Genomic DNA, 17,767 nt, shown 5'->3' on the forward strand with positions numbered 1-17,767 from the left:
GAATCGGTGGCTCGGCAGGACACTAATGCGCCAATCTATTCATTGCAAAAATATCTGTAGTTTGGGAGCTGCACTATGATTCATGATTGTAGGAAGTTCAGCTACACAAGAGAACTCCGCACTGTTTTAGTACCACAGAGTCCTTGAGGGAAGGAGGCATGTTAGGAAGGTGTGTTGGATGGCCAAACAAGGACAAAGTTGGACATGGTCTTTCAAAGATGCTGGAAGTACTTGTGAGATGTAACATATATTTTCTTCCTAGTAACATGTAATCATGGAAATGGTGGCTGTCAACATACGTGTGATGATGCTGATAATGGGCCTATTTGTGGATGTCACCCCAAGTACATCATGCATGTGGATGGGAAAACCTGCCTGGGTCAGTATACAGTGAAGAGAAGTACTTTTCTGTTGATGGCTAGATGACTAGAGTGTTGTGGCATTGCTGTGTATGCATGATTGATACTCCTCTTAATAGTACGGGCAGAAAACATCAAGGAACTTGGAACTAAGAAACCTGCTTGAGCACAAGGGAATTCAGTGGGTCCAGACAACTTGTGCTTGCTACAGGATATCAGTGCAGAAGAAAGGCGACTCTGGTCATGTTGCTGTACCCTCTGAGCTGAGGGAGCCGAAAGTGCGATTTGGCTCCTGTCACCATCTCCAGAAATGAAGATGGTGGGAACTGTTTTGTTGACTGGATGGGCCGGTCCACAGCATGCAAAAGAGAACCAGGCATTAAAAAGGCTTGCAGCAGGGGGACAGCTAGTTGTGTTAATTTTAGATACCTTTACAGCAGGGGAATCCCAAGCTGCCCTTAGGGGCTGCTGTCTGTCTGCTTTAGCTGTGCTAAGACTCTGGCCATGAAGAAAAAATATTTCCTTGTATAAGTTGTTGCCTGTAATTAGTGCTGGTCTCTCTCAAGCACTAGCAGGCCTGTCACTAATCAAAGAAGATTTCCTTCTCCTCTAGGATATTTTAGAATGAGTTTCTTGTATAACACAGGCCAGAGAGTGTAACCAAGCAGTGCTTGTGTTAAACTCAGGACTTTGAATTCAATTAAAATATAATTTTTGCAAGGCAGTTATCCAGTAAAGAAAAAACTTAAGACCTGTAGCTCTTCCAGTCTCTGGCAGAGTTTGTTGCCTGCTGACGGAAATCAATACTCAGGTATAACTGGCCAGTCCTTGCATTAGTCTGTGATAGATGATGACAGTGTGCTCTTACATAGCAATTCATGACAGTTCGATTAGGTCTTTCATCTTGCTGCTGTTCACCACATCTCTAGTACATTTTCTGTTTTGTCAGGCTTAAGAATACTGGGGCAAACACATGAGTTGTTAAGAAGAAAATGAAAGCAAAATATTCTCATGGTTTTGACTGAAGGATTTGACTGAAGGGTTTTCATGCTCCTTTTCCTCCCATCTCCTCCCTTCTCTTCCCTGAATATCAGATGAGGTTTCTGGTCAGGGCACCTTTACTCACTTGCCCTTTCTGTCTGTCTTACAGAGAGGGAGGATGCTTCTCTTGAAATTTCTGAGGGGAACACTACATCAGGAGCTGATGTGGACAAGAGGGTAAAGCGACGATTGCTCATGGGTAAAAGTGCCTATCTGAAATAATTTTGCTGTTTGCTAAAACCTTTTATATTGAAGAATTACTTTTTAATGTAACCATCAGGGCTCTGGGATGAATTCTGCCTGGGAGATCCTCCATTTCCTTTTAAGGAAGAAATATTATTCTATAATATATAAGAAGCCTTATCAATTGTTTGTGATTGTCAGTACAAAGTGTTAGGAACTTGCTTTCAAAGTGCCTGTGTTTCCATGCTTCTACTTCATCTGGGGAATGCAATAACATCTCTTCTGAGCTCTTGCTTTCACCAACCAATGGTGAGGGATGCAGTGTTTTAGCTGCTTCTTTTGCATGGAAGAGGAGAATTGGGCCCAGTGGCTGGTTGTGTCTGGAAAGGCATATTAAGATACATCGCCATTTCATTCTTCACCAAGATGTTCACGTCTGGCCCAGAATGCAAGCCTCCAAGGGTCTGTTACTACTGGGAAAGCACTGGCGTGAGAAACAGGTTGTCTCAGGGCAGCTGGATCAGTGCATGTCTTTCTCTAAAAGCCCTTATTCCAGGTAGTCAGGGTGACTTACTGTGCTTGTTGGTAATCACCATAGAAGAGGCGAAGAGTGTGGAGGCTGAGGAAGAGCCTAGCACTGGGCTGTTAAATCCATATTTAGACACCTAAATCAATAGCCTCATTTTCGAGAGCATTAAGTTTCTATGGTAAAAAGAAGAAAGTTGAGGCACTCTGTCTTCAAGTGGAGGTTGGATGCAGTCTCCCAATATTGAACATGAGATGATAGAGATGAGATGGAATAAACCAGTAAAAGTCTCAGAACTTGAGAATAAGTAGCATATACTTGATGAAGCAGAGAACAAGAGGACAAAGGAGAGGTGCAAAGAGAGGATTTCAAAAAGAAAACAGACAAATGATCTTTATAGCAGCTGTCAGAATCAATATACTCTGGATAAAGTTGCATTTGTCCAGACAGAGAAAAGGTTGTTAGACTGACTGAGGAACAAGAGGATGAGTGCCAAAGTGCAAGTTATTTCTGTTTAGTTGGATAGGAAGGGCTGCATTTTAGGGGTGTTCCCTGGAGGGGTTTGGCAGGATTTAGACATAGTTTGCATACGGGAAGTTAGAAGAACGTTTGGATTTAAGATGGCACCTGGGCTACAAGCCTGAAGAATGACCCAGTGTGGGCGTGATCCACAGTGACTGAGAGCACAGGTAGCATGTGATGGTGGGTAGGGAGGAATTTAAGATATCTGTTTTAGTAATGCTGAGTGTAACCAGCTGTCCAAGCATTGGTAGGAAGTGTCAGAAGAACAGGTCAGGATTGAGTGTGGGCATAAGGAGATAGACTGACAGGAACAGATTCATCATCAGGGAGGTGGGACTTTAATTTGCATTTAAGGGCAAGAGTATCCAGAGAGAATGTGCAAGTCTGTAGAGTCTCCACAAAAAAATGGGAATAGCTGAGGGAGGGATTTTGCCAACACATGTATTTAGTAGTTGCTCATGTGTACTAGGCTAAGTGTGGCCAAATAGCAGTATGCCTGGAACCATGCCTTGTATCACATGATATTTCTTGTTTCCCTTATAATATCCCTGAGCAAACTTTAGCCTTATTTTGTCTGCTAGAAACATGTGCAGTAAATAATGGTGGCTGTGATCGTACTTGTAAAGATACATCGACCGGAGTTCACTGCAGCTGTCCTGTTGGATTCACACTCCAGTTTGACGGGAAGACATGTAAAGGTGAGTTTTGTACTTGTGGACATGCACATACCAACACCTTGCTGTAAGTGTATTTATCTCCGAGTGAAAGTAATCCAGTGCCCTGAGAAAAACCGGTGGGCATAATTAGATATGAGAGAGCACTGCAGCCAGGTGAAACTGCATGGTTTATTTGTAAGGATGTTCCACTGTATCAAATGCATCAAACGCAGAGCATCTCTGCTGTTCTGCCTCCTCCCATCCCCCCCCCCGATGGCCTTATTTGGGAGAGGTGGGGTGGGAGGCAGTAATACAGATCTGTAGTATGGTAGAGGTGAGTATTGGGAGATGTAGGGATATATGTTTTTATAGGCATACAGTCCCATAGTCTGTATATTACCCACAGTCAGCTGGGTATTACAAAAGTTTGTAAGCGAACATGAGAGTGTAAACACAGAAGTATGAGTGGAATTATTTATGCTGGTCCAAGCAGCTCTAAGGATAATTAGAGTACTGGAAATGAGCAAAGGGACTTTTAGGTGGTATGTAGAATGTTTTCCAATAGTTAGATGTTAGGCTGTTCTGCCAGGCAAAAATTTTGGAATCTCCATGCCTGACAATTAAAATTACACAATGCTCAGTCCAGTGTTGGTGTGGAAAGGACAGGGTGGCTCAAAAAGTCTCCTCTGCCTGAGATTTCTGCAGGGCTTAGGAAGAGGAGACTGCAAGAGAATTTTTAAAAAGCTAAAATCTTTTAGGGAACATTTAAGTCAACATATTTCCAAACAGAACTTAGGGAGGTGTTCTTCTATGAATACATGTGCCCAAATGTAATTGACAGCGATATGTTAAATGAAAGCAAATAACACTGTCATGGGGCTAAATGGGCGTGATCATTTTTGGAGCTGGATCTGAACTTCCTTGAGATTTGTAGTTGTTTTGCTAGGTTTTGTTTCTCCAACCAATTGGACGTGACTGTCTTCTGGATCTGGCAGTGAAACTGTCTTGAATGTACTCTCTTCACTTGCTGAAATGCTTTTTTTGTTACAGATATTGATGAATGCCAGTCCAATAATGGAGGCTGTGATCATTTCTGTAAAAACACTGTTGGCAGTTTTGATTGCAGCTGCAGAAAAGGATTTAAATTATTAACAGATGAGAAATCTTGTCAAGGTATGTGCACTGGGGAGGCAATAAAAGTAGGACAAATCAGCTTGGCTTGGACACCTACTACACTGATGAAGTGATAATGGACTCCAGAATAATTTCCATGCTTTAGGTTTTTTCTTTCTAAAGCAGCTGCTGAGTAAATCAGGTTGGCTTGATACTATGGTACGAGGTATGTTTAATGACACAGTGAACTATTATCTGGAGGCAATACAGATAGCATCATGTTAGAAAGCTCTTTAAGAGGATGACACACTTTTTTCCATCTATTAATGATCCTAAAATAATTTACAAGGAGGAATAAGGACAGTATCTCTCTGTCTTATTGACTAGTTCACCATTTGCAATGAAAATTTTTTTTCTTAATGGGACATTTAAATGATTCATTATTTAAAAAAAAAAAAAAGGCAATATCATGTGATCTATGAAATCGTAGGCCTGTGGACATAAACTGGATTCACTATTCCCTAAAACACTGTAGAAACACTTGATTTTTAAGATGACATGGATTTCCCCATGAGGCTGGCAATGCATGTTTGGTTTTCTGTATAATGATTTGTACATATAGAGGGAGCAAACCTGTTTAGGCTGTTGAAGTACATTTAAAAAGTAATTATCAAAATGATCTTTGTGGTTTTGTCAAAACTACAGTATATAACAATGTAAAGCTGGTCAGTCACTTGGGCAAGTGAATTTCCTAGTCAAACAGCTGACATTTAGTGTTGAATTTCAGAAAATCGAACCAACTACCAAAGAAGAAATTTCACCCTGGTGTTTGGTGCTTTCTCATCCTTTTTAGATCAGACTTAGAAGGACAACTATTTATAGAAAGCAAACTTACTATAGAAGCATGGGTTTTTCAAGATTTTTATGTGGAAGCTGCTTATTAATTTATTTTAGATGTTTACACCTCCGTTTTGTCTCTATCGCTTCTGTGACTTTCCCTAGATTGTTTTCAAAGTGGTGTCTTGAAGTGGGTCTGAATCTTTTAAAAAAGAAAAAAAAAAGAAGTAATGTCTCAATGATGTTGGTGGGAATTTTTCTTTATCTGGGAACATTTTTATATAGCATGCTTAATGTGCTCATAGAAATTTAGATGCTTTTGATCGTGTAATAAACATGTAGGGCCTAAGAAGGTAATGGAAATTTTTGTCATTTTACCATTCAATTCACTGAGATCATGATTAGCTTGTTATACTAACTATATTTTACAAAGAAGATGTATGCAAAATGATTATATTGCCAAAGAAAATTTTCACTGGGGAAAACGGATATCTCAGCAGGTTTTAGACACCAACACTGAAGTCTCAATATGCAGTGTAGTGGGATCCATGGGAAAAAAACCCCACCAAATTATTCCAGTCCTCTGTCTTCAGGTGTATCTCAGAAGGGAGTGATTTTCAGCAGACTTACATCAGGCCTGTGTATTACTGTAGGGTTAAAAATTTGGCACTATGTTTTCACTGATGGGGAAAAAATAAAGGCAGGGTTTTTTTGGCAAATCTGTTTCCTGCAGACCTTGCCTGGACATTGCTTAAAGAAATGAGTTTCTGCTGACATGTTTCTTTCCCCAAAGAAGGGAAAGAATTTATTTTAAATGTAACTGTTAAAAACATAACAGCAGTTTTCAGGTTTGCCAAGAAAAAGCTTGTTTGGCAAACTAACTGTTCTCTTAAAAGTTGTTTCGTTATGTTAGACTATTTGCTTAGTTTACATAAATCTGCGCATCTCTGCATCCAGCTTAGCTAGCTGTAAGTACTGCCTTGACAGGCCAAAAGATACTAACGTATCCCTTTAAAACTTGCAGACATTGATGAATGTTCTTTTGAACGGACATGCGACCACACGTGCATCAATCATCCAGGCACCTTTGAATGTACTTGTAACAAAGGATATGCCCTATATGGCTTCACACATTGTGGAGGTGAGTTAAAAAGATACTATGGCCATGCTGGTAGAGTGCTGTTGCTGCAGGTCTAATTAGTGTCTGGGCAAGACATATGTCTATGCATGTGCAGTAGGCATATACAGCAAATGTTACCCTTTGCCATGATAAGGGGACACAGCAAAAGTGAAAAGTCTTTGCTCAGATGATTTTCCCTTCCGTCCTTGCATCAGAAAGTATCTGTGACTATTAGAACAAACAGATGCATTCTGCACCTAGGTTTGAATGCCGTAATTTGACAGATTTTCACATACAAAGTCTCAATTTCATTGAAAAGTCAGTGGCATAGGGTTTTAATAACAGAATGCGCTGAGTGACTTAGAGAATTACGGTTTTGCAGGTGGTTCTTTTGCATATGTCAAATCCTCATGTGATGTTATTGATATTTAATTGATGCAGTAAGACTGATTTACATTGGCCAAGAATCACAGTCCTAAATATTTTACTTCTCTCTTATGAGAAGAGCTCAATGAAAGAGAGGAAAATGTTGATATGAAGCTAAATGTGTGTCAAGTGTGAATATTGCTGCTACAAATTCCCAGAATTAATATGAGAAAGCATCAGCAACTGGACACTAAATGGAAATAAATCTATTTTATATAAGCCCCAGGCAAGACCTTACTGACTACATATGCTTATTTTATTCTGAAGCAGAATGAGCACACTCGAACTTGGAGATAACAGTTCAGAGGTCTCTGTGTGCCTGGTCTGTTCTAACCTCTGCCTGTAGAGAAGCTGCAAAGAAGATTATAAAGATACAACATCACTGTGTTTTATCCTGCTGTTGGTTTTACTCCAGGGGAACCTATTTGATTGGATAGGGAGTAACACTGTTCACATGTTCTAATTGCCAAAAGAAGAATTCCTCATTCTCTGTGTTAATTCCACTTCTTTTGGCCACTACTGAAGGAAAGGACTGCAATTTTTTGCTTGGGTACTAATCCTCTGCCTCCTATTATATTGCTGTGCAGAAGATGTTAATCCTTGTACCACAAAAAGTCCTTCATTTACTGGCAATCACAGGCTGTATCAAAGCTGGTAGGTGTACTGAGTATATATGTTCTGGCCTATATTCAAGAAGCCAATAAGTGCTGGAGACAGTAGAATGCCACTGCTCACAATGTCCTACCAAAAGGTCAATCAAATCCAAAGATTTGGTTTGATTTTGTGCTATCTTAGGCAGCAGTACCAGTTTAAGGCATTGTCTTCTTTCTCCATCATTCCTCTGCTGCTCCTTCCTACCCCTGCTGTCTCAGTTGTTAGTTGCATATTTTATTCCTGAAATCAGGTCAGTTTCATAATCTGGTTCACAGCATTTTCTACTAAATGATCGCCTCTCTAGAGGAGGGAAGAGGTGAAGAGCAGTGATAAGAGCTGGGAAGAGCAGTGATAAGAATTTGCATTGAGAAAAGTGTAGGTAGAAGGGGGTACCCTCAGTTGCACAAACTTCCTAGGACTCACTGGGGCTCACAGGGGATTCCATGGTGGCAGCTTTGTAGGTTTATGTATAATTGCCATAAAGCTATTGGGGGGGGGGGGRGGAATGGGAAGCAGTCATTAGGGTGGACCTGAGAAGCAGAGTCACAAAAGTACTGAAGTTGCAGAATCACTGAGGTTGGAAATCACTGAGGTTGGAAGGGACTTCTGGAGATCATCTAGTCCAACCCCCTGCTCAGAGCAGGGCTGGCTGACTAGAGCAGGTTGCTCAGGGCTGTATCCAGTCAGCTTCTGAGTATCCCCAAGGATGGAGATTCCACATCCTCTCTGGGCAGCCTGTGCCGGTATTTGATCACCCTTACAGTCAGAAGGGTTTTTTTTCTTATGTTTAAATGGAATTTCCTGTATTTCGATTTGTGCCCACTGCCTCTTGTCCTTTCATTGGATATCACTGAGAAAAGTCTGGCTCAGTCTTTTTTACTCCCCTCATCAGGTATTTATACACATTGATAAGATCCCCCTGAACCTTCTCTTTTCCAGGCTAAGCAATCCTGGCTTTCTCAGCCTCTCCTCATATGTCACAAGCTCCAAGCCTTAATCATTTTCATGGCCCTTTGCTGGACTCACTCCAGTATGTCCATGTCTGTCTTGTTCTGGGGAGCCCAGCACTGGACACAGCACTCCAAATGTAGCCTCACCAGTGCTGAATAGGGGGGAAGGATCACCTCCCTTGACCTGCTGGCAACACTCTTCTTCACACTGCTGAAGAGGCTGTTGGCCTTCTTGGCTGCATTGCTGGCTCATGGTCAACTTGTTGTCCACTGGCGCTCCCAGGTCCTTTCCTGCCAAGCTTTTTTTCCAGATGGTCAGCCCCTGTGCTTGGGGAGTTATTTCTCCCTAGGGGCAGGGCTCCGCATTTCCCTTTCCTGAACTTCAGGAAGTTCCTCTTTGCCCATTTCTCCAGCCAGTCGAGGTCTGTCTGAATGGCAGCACAATCATCTGGTTATCAGCCACTCTTCCCCATTTTGTATCATCCTCAGACTTGTTGAGACTCTATCCCATCATGTAGGTGTTAATGAAGATGTTGAGTAGCATTGGCCCCAGTATTGACCCCAGGGGTACACCACTAGGGACTGGCCCCCAGCTGGACTTTGTGCTGCTGATTACAACCCTTTTAGCCCAGAAATTCAGCCAAAGGTCCCAAAGGCTTCCTAGAAGTAGTAAGGGAGGGAACTGCCTATTTATTTCTGCTCCCACAGAGTTTGGGGTGGCATGATGTCAGGTATATTCTGTATCATCAAGCAAGATTTCACCAAAGGAATATATTGTGTTGTGGGTAGTTTCTGCTCCTATTAGCAACTACTGGCAAGGCCCCTAAAATTGACTAATTGACTAGAAGGGACAATAGTGATACAATGGTGTTATTTGCCCACTTGCATTTCTTTGAAGTCAAATAGTGTTCTGATGTAGTGGTATATCTATCTGAATGTTTGGAGGATTGGTCAGCATGAATCTTGTCCATGTCATCTGTTTTTTTCCAAATTTGAAATATTAGTTAACCAGACACAGTACAATGCAGATTTGATTTGATCTCCTTTCCTTTGGGTTAATTTATCAGACTGCTGAGGCTGGATCTTTTTTTAATATGCGAATTAAGGGCGTACCTACCGTCTCCCCTCCTGCAACATTTGATTCATTTTGACATTTAGCAAAGGATTTCTATGAAAACATAACTATTTCAAAGTGGGATTCCAGATAGCATTCCCGGAATCTTTCCCAAACCCCACTAAGCAGCATTTGCCCACTAAGCAGCTTTTGTGTACAGTGGTCTTTATTGGAATGCAGAACTTCAGCAAGAATTACTTTAAGAGTATTTTTACTTTTGTTCTATAGATATTAATGAATGTAGCATCAACAACGGTGGTTGCCAACAGATATGTGTGAACACAGCGGGAGACTATGAATGCCTATGTCACTCTAACTACAAATTACACTGGAATAAAAAGGACTGTGTTGGTAAGGTGCATAGCAAGTATACATTTCTACTCCTGATGTGTCTGACAGCCATGCAGTTATAGTCAAATCTGAAAATCTTGATCTCTCCAGTGAAGTGGCATGGATCATCATTCCCTGTATTCTACTTTACTTTTTAATGAGGCATGATGATACTGAATTTGAAACTGGTAAAAAAAACAAGTAAACAAAACAACAACAACAAAAACAGGAGATACTTTGAGGGACTTTGCTTTCTTTCCTGTGTTTTTATCTAGCTCATTTTTCTATTTTCTTTTGCTTCCCTGCATGAGAAAGTTTGCTGATGATAGCTTTACCTGAAAGGAAATGACTTATGTTGTGCGACCCTCCTGTGATTTTTGTTCTGTCTTCCCTTTTTTCTCCATACAGAATTAATTCTATACAGAATTGCATGGGTTCTCTCTGATACCAGCTATATAAGCAGCTGCACACCCATTTCTTAGTAGGGTGTATGCAGATGTTTTACTTTTCCCGTGAGTGTTTGTTTTATCCTCTTTAGAGATAAAGGAGCCCCTGCCTGATAATATGTCACCCAAGGTATTGCTGCACTGCATTAAGAGTGGTGGGAGCGATAGATGCTTTTTAAGCTGCTCATCGGATGTCCAGGTAGTTTCTGGTAAGTCAAGAAGAACAAAAACAAGCATGTGATTCTGTAGAGAGTACAAGAGTAGCAAACCTCCTAACCCTCATGGAAGCCCCAAGAAACAGACAATCAACAGGGACCTTTCCTCTTTCACTGTAGATGAAGGGCTATATCCCTGTCAGTGTCCCAAGAAGCCCCCCTTTCCCTGTCTTTTATAAACACTTTACCCTCAGATTCCCTTCTCATGACAACTGTCTTTTTTAAGCTGGAGGGGACAGGGCAGAATTCTCTGTGCTCCCTGGGCCATTCCTTAATTGGCCCCGAGACCTGCTGCTGAATGGTGTGAAGGCATTCCAGCCCTGCGTGGGGTCCGAGCTTCTGCCTGCACAGCCCCTCTGCGGGGGCAGGACACAGCACACAGGCTTGGTCGGTGATTGTGGGGCACATGCTTCTTTTCTTCCTGAACCCTTTAATTGCTTAGACAAACTAATTCGGAGTATTTTATGGGTATCATAACTGAAAAACGTGAAGCTGATGATTCAGATCAGCAAATTAAAAATGTCTTGTATATCATGGGGGTCTTCAGTCTATGCATAGAGCCTGTGTATTTACTGTCTGTATGGTCTGTCTGTTAGGAACACAAGATGCCTACACCCTTACCTGTGGCAGCTCTTCTCAGCTTAAGAAAAAGCAGCAAAATACAAATACATCCACTTGGCTGGGTAATTACTAGATTTACCTGTTGCATGATTTGACTGATTTCTTTCAATAGACCACTGAAAGATAGGGGTGTACTGTTAACTTTCTGTCTGTTTTCCCTCTCTATGTTGCTCACTCTGTTTTTCTTCCTCTTCTTTTGTAAGTAAATGAATACAATTCATGATTACAGCAGGAAATTCCAATATTCCTTATACTGCTTCATCAGCATTACCTAAGCTAAGACTTAAAAATAAGAAAAGTGAAAAGGATCAGTAGTGAAATGAACAGCTGGGCCTGGAGTGTCGTGCCTGTTTTTAGACACCCAAATTAGACAGCACTGGAGACAAACAATGTGTGTATATATAGGTTGAGTTGTTGGACAGCAAAGTTTAGAAAACATTTGAAACTAAATGGATAAAAGGTACTATTTTATATAAAAATAAACCGTTTTTTAAACTGTCTTATTTAAAGTATTTCCTTTGATTTCATCCAACCTTTATTTGATTTACCCAGTAGCAGATCTGGACTTGATCTCAGTTTAATAAAATAAAATAAAAAATCACACTTTGTTCCAATTCCAGTTGTGAACCAGCTTCACAGCAGAAAGAAGCTGGCATCTCTTTAGGTCTTCTGTGATGACCACTTTTCACTTTTTATCAGCATTTTTTGAAGTCATCATTATGATGTGACATTAGGGTTATCCAACTTTTCTAGTAATTTTTGAAAATAACATGCCATTATTTCTTCTTGAAGATACCTCAGCCATCAAGATAAGCGTAACCTTTAAGTTAAATGAAGGAAAATGTAGTTTGAAAAAGACTGAGATGTTTCAAGAAGGTCTGGAACAGATGATGCCAGGTATGAGTATAAAAATGCAGGTAAGCAAGTTAGAGTGATAGCTCAGGAGTTAAGTGCTTTCCTGGTAGGAAGTGCACCATAAGCAAAGCATTAGAGGGCTGCAAACTTTCTGCGCTTCACTGACCTCATGAACCATGCTCCTTCCCAGCCATAATTCTAGCAATAGTTGTTTGGGATGACAGGACTTCCCTGTGACAACTGTAGAGGTTGCAGAGGTTGCTTATATGAGGAAGTCTTGCTAGGAAAGTCCTTCTCCTTTTTTGTTTGAACTACTTCCAGTATAGTGTGTTCTGAGCAAAATCAGCCATGCTTTTCATGCTTTTGATTTATTTCTTTTCCCTCTGTACCCCTTCTTTCTCTCCCTCTTCTTTTCTTTTTCCCCTCTTCCTTACTGTCTGTTGCCTCAGTGAAGAAGCTCCTGGCGTCTTTTCTTATGCTGACTCTGGTGCCAAAGTATCATTCCTCTTTTCTTTTCTCTTCCTCTTATACTTCGGAAGCCCCAGATGGACACTGAGATCAGCTCTTCCATCTGTTTCAAGGCAGAAAGTATAGTCTGGGAACTTACAAAGTCAGCAGAAAATGAGGAGGAGCACACTTAAAAATTACTAAATAATAAGACGAATCAGCATGTCGGTTTGTTTGTCCTTAAAAGAGTAACAGTGGTAAACTATGCTAGATGCTCAGTGAAGAATATGTATTCCAGAACCGAAGCTTATTCTGGATGTTTTCATTAACTAAATCTTGTTTCCTCATGCAAACCTTGACAGTAGTCTCCAAATGTCCTGTGTATGCAAGCACTAAGCTTACACTCCATTATAAGCTAACACGTTTTTCACATGCTTCATCTGAGTGCAAAATTTTTTCCCTTGAGTAGCCTGCTTGGTGCAGGCAGCATCATGGTTTTAAGATGCTTTGCATAGTGCAAAGGCAATTTGTTGGAACCCTGCTAGCAAAACCCAGGGGAAGAGGGCTGAGCACTACAGCTAAGCTCTAAACCTAGCAGTGAATCGTGCCTTAGACCCGGTGCAGCCAGGGCCTCAGCCAGACAGAACCATCTGTAGGTGTGCTGGAGTTAATGACTCTGCATGAGGATATACCAGTTAAGAAACTGTCCAGATTTTTTGTTCACTGGCATCTGGAGTTAATCATTTGCTCCCCTTGAAGTTTTTAGAACAAAATATACTTTGAGCACTAATGAATGTCCAATAATATAGCTGGCCAAGCTTTTGCTTCCTTTAATTTTGTTCATACAGAGAGACATAATTCAGTAATGGAGAGCTTCCACTATGTAAACCTAACATGCAGCTCTGGCAAGAAAGTTCATGGACCCTTCAGTAGACTGCCAGCAACTAGAGAAATTTTTATCACTGCGGACTTTGAGCTTGAAACAAACCATAAGGAGGTGACAGGTTGGTTGGAAAATAATCCAAGGTGCAGTTTGAAGCTTCTTACCATTTGCTCCTTAATTTCTGTGTTTTTCATTTCTATCTTTATGCAAAATAATAATAAAAGTATCTCCTGTTTTGAAAACTAATTTTTCTGCTTCAAAAAGAGTGAAGGATGGTGATAGTCTCTAAAATCAGAGAGATACCCATAGATTAAAGGCTTCTGGTCTGATTAATTTTCTTCTGGCCTGCTGGTGTTGTCCTTAAGGATTTCAGACTTGTTCACAGAAGTTGCCTTCTCAGTGATATGCACTGGCTGGTCTTTTCAATCAGGTGGATTTTCATGCATGGTCAGTTATAGCAGCTTTCACCCTTGGTACTTTTCAGATACATGTGATGTGCGCTGTGCACGAAAAAAGACTGAAAAGAGGTTCCGTAAAACCATTCGAACTTTACGGAAGACAGTCAGCAGGGACCATTTCCGTGTTCGTGTCTCTGGCGTGGACCACGAAGTGGCGAGAAAGTCTTTCAAGCTATCAGAGCCACAGGAGTCATGTGGCGTAGGAGAGATGCATGTGGGTAACAGATGTGGTGAGTAAACATAAATTAGGAACAAACCATCATATCCGTTTTGCTTGTTTTGCTCAGGTCTGACGAGTGCGAAGAGATAGTGGAAAGTTTGTCCAGGTGAGAGGATGGCTGTGTGGAGAAGTATGGGTTGCTGTTTGTGCTCCTGATAGCCTCTCTCTATCTTTTTTACTGTTGGTAATTGCCATGTTGTAGAGCAGAACAAGAACTCGGTGCTTTGCACTTTGTTATAAATGATGCACAGCCCACAGTAAGCTACAAGGTAGAAAATTTGGGTTAACATCAGACACCAATTGCCTTGAGATCACCAATGTTGTTTATGAAAGACTGCATTTAATATGTAGTGTAACACTGTGCTTCTGGACTTGTGAACATTTCGTCTCTCCCTTGTTCCAAAGACTAGGCTGAGCAGATTTTGCTAGTTGCATTCTCTTTGCTGATTAAGCATTAAGTGCTAGAGAATCTTCATGACAGAGTTATAAATCCATGGAGAACAGGGGGTTTTATAGGCCAGTACTGAGCAAATCTTAATTATCATGGCACTGGAAGGCATCGCCATAATGCAGCCTATGATAAATGCTTCCAAAGCACAAAAGTTAAGGAGAAGGGTCAGATGTTATCTTAACAGGGGTCTAACAACCATGACGTCTAATTCAGGCTACATAGGGTATGCAGCATGTAAGTGCTTTAGTGAATCAGCAAGCCTTTAAAATGCTTGTCAGACTGAATTAGCACATCTTCCAGCAGCAACCCATTCAGCCTCAGAATAGATTTTCCTATCTGGTTTTGCTAATTCTTGAAAAACTTGTATTCATATAATGGAAGAATTAACTGGTGATGTTTAAACCTCTGTCAAAACCATATCCTTCTCACGTGGATTTGTTGTGATCAAATGAGCATGAAACTTCCACCTCAGCCTTTTACTTCCTTGGACACTAAGAAATTCTCTTGCATGTTCCCCACATATTTTGATTAGATTTATAGAAACTTAGTATCTTTTAAAGCTCTCTGCCTTTTTTGTCAAATAGCTGGAAGTTGGACAAAGTTCACTAGTTGCTGGGGAGGCATAAAGTGCACGCACAGCCAATGTTATTACATAAGCCTCATTTTCGTAGGAAAACTGTCCCAGCATTATGGTAAAGGCAGCATGAGGTGGCGGCGGCTGCTGCTGCTCTTACTGCCAATCAGAAGTAGCTAAGAAATAGAGTGGGAAGAGGAGAATAGAATGGAAATAGAGTGGAAGAAGAAGAAGCAGCAGCTAGCTCAGGGATATGAGTGGGAGAGTAAGTTTGTTGAATCTGATTGTTTTGCAGAGCTGCTGATAACTTCTGGACAGGATTGAGCCCCTGCTTATCTAGACATGCTAATGATTCTAGGGAGAAGATGACTCTGTAGCAAGAGATATCAGGTCAGCAGATGGATTCAGTGTGGTTGGTGGATGGGATCTCAGGACAGGTGGAGAACTTTGGCAAAAGGATTTTGCCTAGTCTGATCTGAGGAGCAGGAAGCAGTGAGGGGGCAAAGTAAGTTTAGGGTTTTGCAAGTCTTCTGTGATGCAGATAGTGAGAGAAGTACAGGATTCAGTTCACTTTTTAAATATATTTTTTAAAACAAAATATTTGGAGTCTGACAAGGTTAGATACAGCTTTATTGATTCAGGCAGTCCTGTACTGGTCCTCTTCCTGTGACAGATTCCTCTTGGCAGAGCACTGTCTGAAACATCAGATGCATCTGTGCAAGAGGGAAAGTCCAACTCCTGCTCTGGCAGCTTTTTTCTTAGGTAATTGGCCTGCAATTGCAGCACTAAGCTAAACTGCATTTGGTCTCCCAGTTCTGGTGAGGTAGTACTTTTCCTGACTTTGATGTTTTAACTCTTACTGTCCACAGTGGGACACGGTGCAGAATAAAAGTTCCAGAAAGGCACCGGGAACAGATTAGACGATTTCCAAGGTAGTTCGTCTTTCTGAATATGCCAAATAGGTGCCTGTGTATGTCCAGTGTTCTTTAAACAGCTGTCAAAGATAAAAGGGAATTCACTGTTGATTCCAAAGAATGGCACGTTTATTTCAAGTTTGCTGTTTAACATACAGTTCTGTCCAGGATTTTCTAATGCTTTTGAGGTCCAAGTATTCTGGTTGCATTTGTCTACCTTGTCATGTCAGAGTTCTGTACTAATGAGCAGGGATATATAGCACTGGCTCATGTTAGTTAATTCCATAAAGTCCTGTGCATGGCTTCCAAGGAACAGTCAGCAGTAGGTCTCTATTAACTTATATCACAGGAAATGCATATAGTGAAATGAAACTCTTCATCAAACTTTCCAGAGAGCTGGACTGTCATAGCAGGAGGGTGATCCTTCCACACTAAAGTAAATCTTGCACTAAAAAACATGCAGTTTTGGCTGAGAGTGCTTCAAGACTGAACCCTCCAGGGATTCAGGAAATGCTAAACGCTCCTTTGAAAGGTGGAGATTTGTCTTGGGGAGCAATAGCCTTGTCTGTTGAAGAATGCAATTACATCCGCTAACTTGGCTACAATTACTGGTTCTACAGTATAAGCTAAATTTTAGACGGGTTTCACAGCCAAAGACCAAACTGTTYAAATACTGGCAATTTCTTATTGGAATCTGATTTACTAGGAACATCCATACTGAAAGAGATGAAGTTGATATCCTTTGAGGGCCTTTTGCCCCCAAGCATTTTCCACTGAGAGGGAAGCAGCCAAGCAATTTAACTGCTTTTTCCATTGCTTCGGATACTGTGATACACTGGTCACATCACATGTAGCTGGAAGTTTGGTTTGTTTTTTTTTTTGTGTTGGATGCATGAATACTTTAAGTGATGGAAGCAAGGCAAAGAAAAATACCATTTCCGGACCTTCTCACTGTGTAGAAGGACATGTAAGAATGCCCTTACTCCACTGTAGTCACAGGTGGTTTCATCCAGAGGGCTCAGTCACTTCAGAGAACAGCAAGTGTGATCAGCACTGGCATAGGCACTGCTCTGAAGTACAGATTGAGCAGCTTTATTTTGTGTGGGAAGTGTTGATGCATTTCATTGCTCAGCACTCAGCAATTTTGTCCCTTCAGTTTAGAGGATGCAAACAAAATATTAATATTTCATACAAAAGTGTTTGTTAAAGTTTGGATGTGGTATGATACTGGATTTATGAAAGTGTGAAAAAGATGTTTGTAGAGAAAAGCAAAGTACTGCCTGTCTTTGCAGCTGTTGCAATTTGTAGTTGTGTTTTCATACAGAGAACCATATGTTGTGTTTATTTTTTTACTTTTTTTTATAAAACTGACAAGAAGAAATAAATAAGCTATCAAATAGCAGAGACATCGCTATTCTGTCTGCTAACCTGCTTGCTCTCTCAGTCATAGATTTAAGACATAAATCCTTAAGATGCATCACTATTTCATGTGACCAAAGTGTGTGAACTGCTAAAAAACAATAACTTCAAGGATGCCGCTTCAGCATCAATTTGCATCAGTCGTTTGTGATTTTGCTTATAAAGTCAAGGCATGGTTCTTAAGAAAATGGTGAGATGGTGGATCATGACCTCCTTTATGAGGTTCACCTTCTTAGCCACTGAGTACTACAGCATTTGTCTATAGGAGCAAATGCTCAAAGGCTAATGTGTTGAAAAGAGGGGAAGAGCCTTTAAATGTCTTTGTAACTATTAATCCTGGTTCCCTGTGGGCCTCTCTCTTTCTTTTTTTCCCCCCTCTTTCTTTTCTTTCTTCTTTTTGCATCAGAAAAGCTTTCACTTTTTTTTTTTCTCT

General features: G+C 40.9%; 1 protein-coding gene across 1 annotated transcript in view; it reads left to right on the top strand.

The window, feature by feature from the left end:
* The window catches only part of SCUBE2 (signal peptide, CUB domain and EGF like domain containing 2), a 48,769-nt gene that overhangs the window by 17,843 nt on the left and 13,159 nt on the right, over nucleotides 1-17,767 (top strand). Inside the window, 11 exon segments of the mRNA XM_026070672.1 lie at nucleotides 263-379; nucleotides 1,510-1,599; nucleotides 3,213-3,329; nucleotides 4,338-4,460; nucleotides 6,262-6,378; nucleotides 9,730-9,852; nucleotides 10,370-10,486; nucleotides 11,089-11,175; nucleotides 11,906-12,010; nucleotides 13,264-13,419; nucleotides 13,783-13,986. Coding sequence (XP_025926457.1) covers nucleotides 263-379; nucleotides 1,510-1,599; nucleotides 3,213-3,329; nucleotides 4,338-4,460; nucleotides 6,262-6,378; nucleotides 9,730-9,852; nucleotides 10,370-10,486; nucleotides 11,089-11,175; nucleotides 11,906-12,010; nucleotides 13,264-13,419; nucleotides 13,783-13,986 — 1,356 coding nt within the window.

Source organism: Apteryx rowi, unplaced genomic scaffold (assembly GCF_003343035.1).
Source record: "Apteryx rowi isolate R43461 unplaced genomic scaffold, aptRow1 scaffold_107, whole genome shotgun sequence".
Taxonomy (NCBI): Eukaryota; Metazoa; Chordata; class Aves; order Apterygiformes; family Apterygidae; genus Apteryx; species Apteryx rowi.